The 11,121-nt window shown below is 39.3% G+C and overlaps 1 protein-coding gene across 1 annotated transcript; it reads left to right on the top strand.

Annotated features, from left to right (window-relative positions):
* The first annotated feature begins 266 nt into the window (after window positions 1-266).
* vegfd (vascular endothelial growth factor D) lies at window positions 267-10,844 on the top strand. Its single transcript, XM_044353045.1, has 8 exons — window positions 267-1,327; window positions 4,718-4,931; window positions 5,037-5,157; window positions 6,568-6,637; window positions 6,782-6,909; window positions 7,013-7,128; window positions 8,401-8,566; window positions 9,008-10,844. The coding sequence occupies exons 1-8, from the start codon at window positions 1,217-1,219 to the stop codon at window positions 9,015-9,017; spliced, it is 936 nt and encodes a 311-aa protein (XP_044208980.1). The 5' UTR covers window positions 267-1,216; the 3' UTR covers window positions 9,018-10,844.
* The last annotated feature ends 277 nt before the right edge of the window (window positions 10,845-11,121 follow it).

Genomic DNA, 11,121 nt, shown 5'->3' with positions numbered 1-11,121 from the left:
TTTAATTGTTCTTAATTGTTACAAGCATTGTTTCTCAGCTCGCAGAAAAGATGCCCAAGCTGGGATTTCTCATTTACATAGAAATTATGAATATTGTTCTCATATTTCCTCCATTATGTATATTCACAGCAGATTACATTAAGAGTCAAATGGGCCTGGATGGGCAAGTGGGTGGGGTGTCGGTGGGACAGGGGTGGTGCCGGCATCTTATTTCCCCCTCACGCGTTACAGAGGTCTGGATCACATTTAAAACACATGTTACTGCTCTTTGGCTGTGTGCGGTTTGGCAACTCCAGAGGAAAAGACATTGATAGGGGATTTAACAGGCAGGGGACTTGATCACTTGACAGACAAACAGGCAGACATTAGAAAAGAGAAGACGGGATCACACAAGCAAATAAAAAGGCAGGAGGACCAGCAGCAGCGGGAGAGACTTAAGGGCACACACCAAGACAGACACACTAGCTTCTCATAGAAACTTTCCCAGCAGTATCCCAGATCTTAGGGGAAGTATTTGTCTCTTCTCTTGCACCTCAGGGCCTTTTAACACGGACAAATCGCAGTAGAGCTGGAGAACCGAGGAATGACAGAGAGGAAGTTTAACATACAGATATTGTAACCATTGAAATTAGCAGTTTATGTGTCTGGGGAAGCCAAAAGTCTGCAGGCTTTTCAGGAAGTGGGAATATATAAAAGAAAAAGGTTTTTCAGGTCATCTAGTTCAAGGCTCTGAAATATCTCACAGGCCTTCAATCCATTTGGACAAAAGCGAGTGTGCTGATAAGAAGTCTTCAAAGGAATCTTTACTTAAATTTTTTTTTTCTGAGCTAATTTTCAGTTTCTAACTCCTAGTAGCCTCGTTACTTAACCGGACACCTCAGGTTCTGCATCAAAGCGTCAGCAGTAAGAGGTGCATGTTTTAAAGCCTCTTTAGCCCTCTCCATTTGGCCTACGGGTGTCTGGGTTGCTGTGACAGGTTACGTCTGGCTCAGACACACACACACACACACACACTCCTGCGCAGCTGGAAGATCAAGAGTTAGTGTTGCACATACCTGCGCTGAGAGGATTGAGTGTGTGTGGTCTGAAGGACTCAGCTGGTCTGGGAAACTGAGTCAGAGAGGCAGCCAGCTCTAAGTGGTTTCTTCCAGCAGTAAAAGGAAGACAACTTCATACTGTTGAGTGCTTCTCAGAGACAGCAAGCAGAGTCAAGGGGATGATGATGAAGACAAAACGGACTCTGTGCAGAATCTCCTGCTTGGTGACTCTGTTGGTGGAGCTGAACTGGATAAACGTGGGCCACAGCATGCACATGGGAGGAAGTAGGGTAAGTGTGGCATGAACCTTTATGCATTCAAGTGTAGCTTATGTCTTAAAAAAAAAAAAACTTATAAAGGCAGCAACTCAAGAAACCCCTTGAAATGTATTACTTTTTGTAGTTGATCTATAAAGATGGATTTTGTTTCCCCTGGCAATAAGGATAACTTAAATTTATTATCTAAAACTGTCCATTGCATTTCTCTTAAATTGATTTCACTCTTTTTTTTGTGATTTTGTGTTTGTGCACACTTTGCAAGTGTAGCCTCTTCCCTCTTTTCCCTCACTATCTCATAAACCTCACACTTGACCAGTCGCTACTAGTGCCATACACGAACGTGCTAACTCTGTTCTGTCCCTTGGAACCATAATCAATATTAATCATGCGTGTGCTTACTTCTTGTAAAAGTAAATGAGTAAAAGAGGAAATGCATGTCAGGTAGTAAAATGCACACTGACATTGTATGTGCATCAGAGGGATTATTGAGCCACTTCACTCCTGTTCTTCTCGCTGCTACTTAAATCGATTGCCTTTATCTAACTGTCATTCATCTTCACTATTTTTCTCTCCCCATTCACTTTGTTAGTCTTTACCTCCCCTTTGATTCTGTCCCTCTCTGTTTCTCATTAGTGGGTCTATCCCCTGGTTGAAGTTGTTCAGGGGAAATCTCCTTATTTTCTGTTGTTGCTTCTCTGATTTAAGTGGAAGCAGTCAGTCAGCCCGCCCCACCCTGTTCTGTAACACACTGAATACATCAGAGGGCTCAGATAATTACAGTTGTCCAGCAGAAATAAAGCAAACATTGCGTAGACAAGTGCAATATTCCATGATTGTCCTCTCTGCTGTGCCTACACCCCCATTGTAGTCCATCCGGTGTCAGGCTTTGGCTTTCCCGCCTCAAAAATGAGCCTTGGAAGTCCTAAATTTTAACCCCTGTCCCACTTAGATGAATCACACTCTTGCCCCTAAACCCCCTAAAAAATTTTCAACAAGTTAAAACAAAAGCAAAACAGTTAAAAAAAAAAAAAAAAGATTTATTTCACCAGGACACAAACATTATTACCTTACATTTCATGTTAAACAAAAAGTTAAACTTAAGCATTTGACTCTGCATTTCATAACTCATCCCGCACAAACCATAGACATCTAGTGTTTAAATCATCTACTCTGCTTCCATTTTGTTCTGGGTTATGTCATCATGGGAACTTTGCCCTTTGTGGTAGCATGACAGGTGTTTTTATGGTTTTCTCCCACCCCTGAATCACAGCTCTTCTACTCTAGGGAGAGGTGCCAAGGACAATCTGATACTGCATGCTGGTGGTTTAGGCATTATATGCATGTCATCCTTCTAGTACATAAATCCAAACTCTTTAGTGGCAGCGTCATGAGACTTTAGAGTGAGCAGTGTTTAGAGACGGAGAGGTTTAAGGGCAGACCAGAGCAGCTGTTGATAATCATACTCTGACTAATGGGTGTTACATCAGGCCAAGTGCTTCAAGTAACTCCACACTGAAGCGAAAGTCGTATCAATTCAGCGTCAGTGTAAGACACATGTTAGTAGATAATGATGCGTGGTAATGTAGCTATGAATGCATTTAATTGTACCCAGTTCAGTTTTTTTATTATGTTTTACTTACTTGATTTTGCATGATAATTTTTGAAACGGTCTACAGCCTGTCTAGAAGTTCTGTGAGGCTGTACAAACAGAATTAATTGGAAATCCATCCGATAGTTGTCAAGATAGTTCAACTTAATCCAAAAACCTGCTGGTGGCATTAGAATTTAAGTCAAGGTATCAAAAAAAGGCCCTTGAATATCTACAACAGATTGTATCTACAAATCATAGTTACCATAGTTACCAAGGTATTCACTCAGAACCACAAACCTAATGTTGGCGCTAGAGGAAAAGTCAGAGATCACCAAAATCAATAGGATTCATCCTCTGGGGCCCATGGGTATATGTACCAAACTGCATGGCAATCCATCCAATAGTTATAGTCTGGAACAGTCTGGAACAAAGTGATAGACAGACTGTTAGACATTATAGTCTCTAACATGTTTAAAGCTGGAGTGTGGGACTTGTACATATAAATGAATGTCCATTACATTCAAGCCCTTGCCAAATGAGCACACAGTGCTGATTAAGCCTATGACCACCAGATAAATCTCTCTCTATTTCACAGTATACAGAGTTTTTAAATCTGGTGTCTGGTATGACATTCCCACGCTGGCCAAAGGCCACCAAAGCTAAGTATCCCAGGATACATTTCACACCAACCAACAGCGATGGCAGAGATTAAAACCGGGCTCAAACTACAGGAGTTTTGGGAAGATTTATCCCTGATTCACTCCTCCTGACAATTGGAAGAGAAATCTATTCTGGGACCTTGATCGGTACCGATGTCCAGCCCAGATCTGATAGATCAGATATCTGGTAATGTGAGGGGTTAAACTTCACTCCTAAACTTCAAGAAATGCTTGCAGACTTATCGGGGCCGCCCTGATAATTTCAAACATATTTGATATTTAGAAGCTAAAATCTGGATGATTACTGGATGGTCACTGCTTTCCGAGCAGGACCACAATAGCCAATGAGAGAGACAAGTCTACAAGGAGATGAGAGTGAATGAGAGGATTTTTGAAATGGCTACATTTCCTGCCTCTATGTTGGAACATGTTGACAGTTTTTTTTCACAATAGCACCAATGGTTTATTTTCATTATACCAAAACAATTCTACAATTCTGCTTTTGAACCAGTTAGCTAAACATTAGTGCTACAAGCTAACGTTAGTCCCGGAGCAGCTGACAGTGTTGTCAAGCAACGGTAAATCTTCTAGCCCTTGAGGCTAACATTAGCTAGCATACTACTGTTGAGAGATATTAAAACTGACAGTTAAAATCTTACCTCCAGTTCTCGCTGAAGAAGACAACGTGTGCTGACAGCGTCTCCCCAACCATTTTTTCATCCAGACTTATTTGGCCTTCTGCTTTAGTTTTTTTCTTACTGCATAGTATCACTAAAGAAAGTTGTTGCACCATGTCAGTCTTCATTTTGTTTATGTCTGCTTCCCCATGAGATCACGTGAGATCACATGAAGGGGTCATTGCTCCCTCTGGCACGATCGTCTTAATAATATCCTTTAGTGTGTGATGTGCAATTATTTTCAAATCTTGCAGTGCGTGCATCCTTGAGATTAGAGAGAACATTTGTGAAGTTTTTCCTCCTTATGTGCTGCACATGATGCGTGATTGGTGTTGCACAACTCTGTCAGATTTTAAAAAGTTAAATAAATGTGTATTTTTTTAGGGACCCAAAAGACATTCAAAATTACATCAAGTGAAACTATGAATTAATTGAGGAGGTTTTTCATATGTATGACTCACTGTGATCCCTGCAGGTAATTAAACAGTGGGAAAGGAAGGTGCGGTCAGCCTCCAGCCTTGATGAGCTGCTGAGGCTTGCGGACTTTCCTGACTGGAAGTTGTGGAAGTGTCGTATGAGGCTTCAGCAGCCAGAGAGCCAGACAGAGACCCTATCATCTCCACCTTCAGCAGGGTCACATCGCTCTACACGCTATGCTGCCGAATCCTACAGCTTGGAGATACTTAGAGGTTGGATAAAACATACAGCACGTGTTCAAGTGTTCAAGTCCGTGTGTGTGTGTGTGTGTGTGTGTGTTTTGATGTGGTTGTGAACATTGTCTGTCTCCCATTTAGCCATAGATGAAGAGTGGCAGCGGACTCAGTGCATGCCCAGGGAAACGTGTGTTGACGTAGCCAAGGAACTGGGCACTGACCCCTCAATGTTCTTCAAGCCTCCCTGCGTGTCCGTCCACAGGTTTGTTGAACATTAGTCTGACTCACAGGATGTAGACTGTGGGTATAAGCCTGCCATTGGCAGACTATTTCAGTCAGAATTCTCCTCCTCTTCCGCTATCTGCGTGTTACAGTTTTCAAAATGCCTGTGAAACAACAACAAACTTCGAATGGTTAAAAAGAACTACAGACAAGCTAGTGTTTTTCCCCCCCCCATAGCATGATAATGGCTTCAGCCAGACCTTTCTCCAGTGCTGACACAGTGCTTAAATCAAGTGTGGAGATAGGTCTGGCTATGTGAGACTAGTTGAACATGAAACCAGATGCAGAACTGGGAACACTTTGCACACTTAGGCTAATGTTAGCTACTTTAGCTAAATTGTGCCCACGGGGGAGGTATCATAATCAAAACCTACTGAAAAATCACAACAGTAGTATAACTGTGAATCAATAGTGTACAGCAGTATAACTGTGAGTCACAGCTGTCAATGGCAGACATCAGAGCTACTATAAGTCTTCAAATCTCATTAATTGAGCAATAATTTCCAAAATGACCACCAGCACACTTATTAGAGGGCCCAAATTTAGCGATTGAGACCATAATGACTCAATTCAGTTGAAGCCAGGGATGTTTTGGAGCCAGCATCTAGCGGCTGTTGGTGGCATTGAAACATTGCTGCAAACAACAAGAGCCCATCAAAAACATATTGTGTTTAATATGATACAGCAAATCTCTTTTTATTTCAGCTCAAAACAATTTATAAAACCATTTTCATATGATGTATTAATCATATTGTTAAAGGTATAGTTCTGCACTTTGGGAGATGCTCTTATTTGCTTTCTTGCCAAGAGTTAGATTAGAAAATCAATACCACTTTCATGTCTTTATGCTAAATATGAAGCTTTTGCCAGCTGCTGGTTAGCTTATAGCTTAGCATAAAGGCTGGCAAACAGCTAGCTTTGCTCTGTCAAGCGAACAATTCTCCCTACGAGCACCTCTAAAGCTCACTGATTTACATGCTCTATCTAGTTTTTTTAATCTGTACAAAAACTGTGTAAAAATGACAGGTAGTGGTTTTATGGAGAGTTATGTGCTGGACTACGGTATATATCTTGGCTGGGTGCAGTAACCGTCTGCTGGCTGTAGCTTTATATTTATCATACAGACATGAGAGTGGTATCAATTTTCTCATCTAACTTTTGGCAAGAAAGCGAACATTGTACATTGATTTATTGGGATGATTTATTTTTATCAGTATTCATATGCTGTAGATTCAGTTTAACCTCTGACCAAACATGATCTTTTAAATATAGAAAAATCCCATAGTTACAACCTCTCCTCAGAATAAACTACAACAACCCACTTTATTTTCTATATTTTATGCCACGCATGTCACTTTACCCGGATGTGAATTTGTTTTCCTACTGACAGGTGCAGTGGCTGCTGCAATCAAGAGGGCGTCACCTGCAGAAACACAACTACTGTATTTGTCAATAAAACTGTGAGTGACTAAATCTCAGACAACCAGATATCCTTTTGAGTTTTGAGTATTGGATGTTACACGGTACAAACAGCACTTGTTTTCAGCAGTCAAAAGCTCTTACACGGATGTGCGTGTGTCTGTGTGTGATTCTGTGCATTTCAGGTCCTTAGTGTGATTCCATTCAAGTTTGTACCAGAGCCTGTGCTTATAAAAGTAGCCAATCATACTGAATGCAGATGCATGGAGCCTGCCATAATACGACGTAATGCTCAACCTCACAGGAGCAGTGGGTGAGTCCAAAATTTCCGTCAGTCTTATTTTCCAACTGAATTTAGTGAGATGTTTTTTTTTTTTTTTTAAATTTCTGTTCTAATCCATCTGGTTTTTTCGCAGCTGTTCTCCAATCGGACAGCTGTCAGAGGCAGAGGACTCCAGGAGACTTTGTGCCAGTGGCTTGATTTGGGATTGTTCAAGTGACAGATGCATACCTTACCCCTCCAGCAGACCAGGTGTGTGTTTGGAAATATATACTGTATATAGAAAGGCTTGTTGGATGTGTGCCCTGGTTTTGTTTTTTTTTTAAAAAAGTGCTCGAAACATCATATTTTCAGATTTTATGTTCAACAATTGTACTTTAAATATGAATTCAAAATAATGACACTTTGATCCAGACTGAAATATCTCAACAACTATTAAAGGGATTGGCTCAAAACTTCGTAGAGACATTCTCGGTTCCTAGAGGATGTATCCTAATAACTCTGGTGAGCCACCATGAGGTTTACATTTTTGATTTTGAGTGAAATGTCTCAACAACTATTGAATGGATTGGCATGAAATTTGGTACAGACATTCGTGTCCTTCTCAGGATGAGTTTAAATAACTTTGGTGATCCACTGATGTTTCATTTAGAGCCACCATCAGTTTAAAAATGTACTGTGTCCAATACTTTTACAAGAAAATACCTGCAAAACTGAATTCCCATCAGGCTCAGTTATACTTTCTGTTTAGTGCTAATTAACTAAACTACAATGGTAAACAAAGTTATACCTACTAAACATCAGCATGTTAGCATGTAGCCCAAAGCATCACTGTGCCCAAGTACAGTCTCACAGAGTTGCTAGCATGGCTGTCTTCTGTCTTGTCTGTTTTAAAAAAGCACTAACCATGTTGTGATCCAAAGTCCAGCCCCATATCTAGATCAGGTATTTAACACTAGTTTCAAAGTATGACCAGTGTTGTATGGTTATAGTATGCACTATGGAACATGAATCCCTTAAAATATCATTAATTACTCCTTAATTTACCCCTGAAAACATGCCGTATGTTTAGTATGGTAGCCAGAAATCCTTTAATTTGTCCATTAATTTGAAAAGCCCTTAATTTTCTGATTAAGTACAATTAAGGATAAAAAAACAACAACAAAACCTTAAAATGGAACAAAACTCATGGAACCAACTACTGAATTTTCCCCTTTATCAGAAAATTAAGGCATTTTAAGATATAAATTAAGATGTGGTTTTCATGGTTTTTGTCCCATTTTAAAAGGCTTTTGCTTAAACTGTTCAAATAACCCATTAAAAATACCTTAACTTAACTTAAAAACCCATTAACAAATATCTTAATTCCATCATTACTAATGGGTAAATTAATGGGATTTTAAGGTAAAAAAATTAAGAGATTTGTTTTCATAGAAGTGGAGATTCAGCTAACAAGATGAAAATTAATTTCTTGTACTTATACTGTCTTTGTGAGTTGAATAATCATTTTTACTTCTTGCTTAGAGTTTCCACTTGGTTCATGGATGCCTGACTGTGAGATAGATGTAGAGCGCTGTGACTGTCTTCCGAGACCTGAGCCGATTCGCCAGCCAAGGCCGATTCATCGTTGTCATCTCAACTCTTCCATCTGTGCCCACAAGCACCAACATTTCGATCAAGCCTCCTGCAGGTAGGTGCCAGAGAGAGACTTTGATATAATGATGCTCTTGTCTGACCGTATTTACTGTAGACATGTCCTCATCATTATCATATACTGTAAGTGGTAAGAAAAACGGAAATACTGAGAGGAAAATTTTTATCAGGAATTATTAAACATCTGCTGGGGATAAAAGAATCCAGTATAATTAAAGGGTTACTTTACCACACTCATTAAATATTGCTAGTTTATTTTCATTTGTGTGCCTATCATTATCGAACCATCAGCAGAAAATGCTCGAATGGTTTTGGAAACATAAGTGGCCTCTCAGACATGACAAACTGAATAAACAAGGTGATTGTTTCCCATCATTTCCTCTTGCTGAGTTCCACTTCATCCAGACAGAAGACTTTATGAGGTCTGTTGTGTGTAAATTCATGCACATTTTTTAATTGATCCCTCTTTTATTCATAGATGCAAGTAGCCCAAGTAGAAGTCCTCTGGTGGAATAAATTACGACAACCTGCTCGCCAAGGATGTTTGGAGGCAGAGAAAAAAAAAGGCTCATAATTTATTTACAATCCTATTTATGCCGATCACTTTAACTAATTAAGATGATATTAACTCACATGACCATGTTAATTAATTTTTTTAACATGCTTTCCTTTATGTTTCAATCAATGTGTAAAGTTTATGATTTGTACATTTGTTCTTTGTGCACTGAACATGTAGTTTATATTAAAAGATTATTTTTTATAATTTGAACTTGTTATGAATTTATGGATTATTGTTCATCCTCTGGCGGACTTTTCACCAGTATTCCTCTGTTTTTAATCTTCATTTCTTCTTGTTATTCAAAATCACTGAGTACAGAACTTTGCCTTTAGAGGCTGCAAAACACAACTTGAGACAGAAAAGTTTTAAGCTTGTTGAATGATTTGAGGGCAACAAAGGCTGCTAAATTCTGCCATGAAAAAAGAAGTTGTAAACTGAGAAATGCCAAGTAAGTTAAGTCTGGTTACTTCAGTAGGACATTAACGCTGATCTTGTTCTTTTAAATTTCATTTTCAAACAGAGTCTATAAAAATATCCACCCTATTTGGAAGTTTTCATGTTTTATCAATTTACAGCTTTTAATCAAAGCCTTGTGCCTTTTGTGACTCTGATCAACAGAAAAATGCCCTTTAAAGTCAAAGTGAAAACAGATCTCTGCAAAGTGATCGAAATGAATGACAAATACACAAAATGCACGTTTGCGTAAGTATTCACCCACTTAATGAGACACACCTAAATCACCACCGATGCAGCTATTTGGTTTTAAAAAGTCACATAATTAGTTAAATATAGATAAGCTGTGAGTAATCAATGGGTTTCAATTGATAGTAACTCTGTGAGCATGGAGGGTGAGGTGAATGCATCAAAGTGCAGGAAAACCTGATGCAGTCTACAAGAAACCTTCCACTTGGAAGAAGATTTGTTTTCCAGCAAGACAATGAGCCCAAGATTAAAGTCAAAGCTACACACGAATGGTTTAAAAACAACATAAATGATCATGTCCTGGAGTGGTTTACCGAGAGTCAGGAGATTATGTGGCTGGAACTGAAAAAGGCTGCTTACTGTTTGCTGTTCGTGCAGCCTGACAGAGCTTGAACAGTTTTGCAAAGAAGACTGGAAGAAAACTGCAGCGTCCATACAGTATATGCAAAACCTGAACAAGACATTTCTTCACTGACTCAATGCTGCCAAAGGTGCATCTATTAAATACTGACTTACAAGGGGTGAATAACAAGTATTTTGTGTATTATAATTGTCATAAATTAGAGATATGTTTTTGCTTTGACATTAAAGATTATTTTTTGGATAAAAAGCTACATTAAATCTACTTTTATTCACCGTTGTAAAACAATAAAACATGGAAACTTCCAGGGGTGGGGTAATAATTTTTCATAGGCACTAAACAAGAAATGTCTCTGCTGCCTTGCTATCCTTTCTGTATCCGAGAAAGCTTTTTTAGCCAGATGGTGGCAGAGGAGATCGAAGTCTACACCTGTGTGTGTTTTGAAAAGTATTTGAGTCTCCGGGCAAGCTGCATCTTCTCTAATAGTGTTTGAAAACCTGCAGCAGCAACAGCAGAAGACAGAGTGGACTGTAAATACGACTCATAAAACAGGACCGTCATTGTAAATGTGTTTATTTTACTGGTGTTGCTTGGTGAATGTATTGATTTCCAGTCTGGTGTTCCTTATCCCACCTCAGCAGTGCTGCTGATCTATAAGATGTAAACATTAAAGGGTACAGTATATGTCCTTCATCATTTTGTTTGCATCACAAGTGATTTCACACCCATCATAAAATGGCCAGACCCTAATGTGTCAATGTAATCATTTCTCAGAGCTCTGAGACAGGATAACATTAACAAAGATGTCTAAAAGCAACATTACAGTAAGCAGCATCTGTGCTCTTGCTCCTCTTTCATGACAGCCCCACTCTGTCTTTCAGGTCCATACAGGCTGTTACCAAGGTCACAATAAAATGTATCAGTTGGAAATGACAGGCAGACACCGAGTAGAAGCTGTCACCTTTTTAGT

This window comes from Thunnus albacares, chromosome 1 (genome assembly GCF_914725855.1).
Source record: "Thunnus albacares chromosome 1, fThuAlb1.1, whole genome shotgun sequence".
Classification (NCBI taxonomy): Eukaryota; Metazoa; Chordata; class Actinopteri; order Scombriformes; family Scombridae; genus Thunnus; species Thunnus albacares.
The sequence above is the reverse complement of the archived record's forward strand: the minus strand, read 5'-3'. Positions and strand labels throughout refer to the sequence as shown.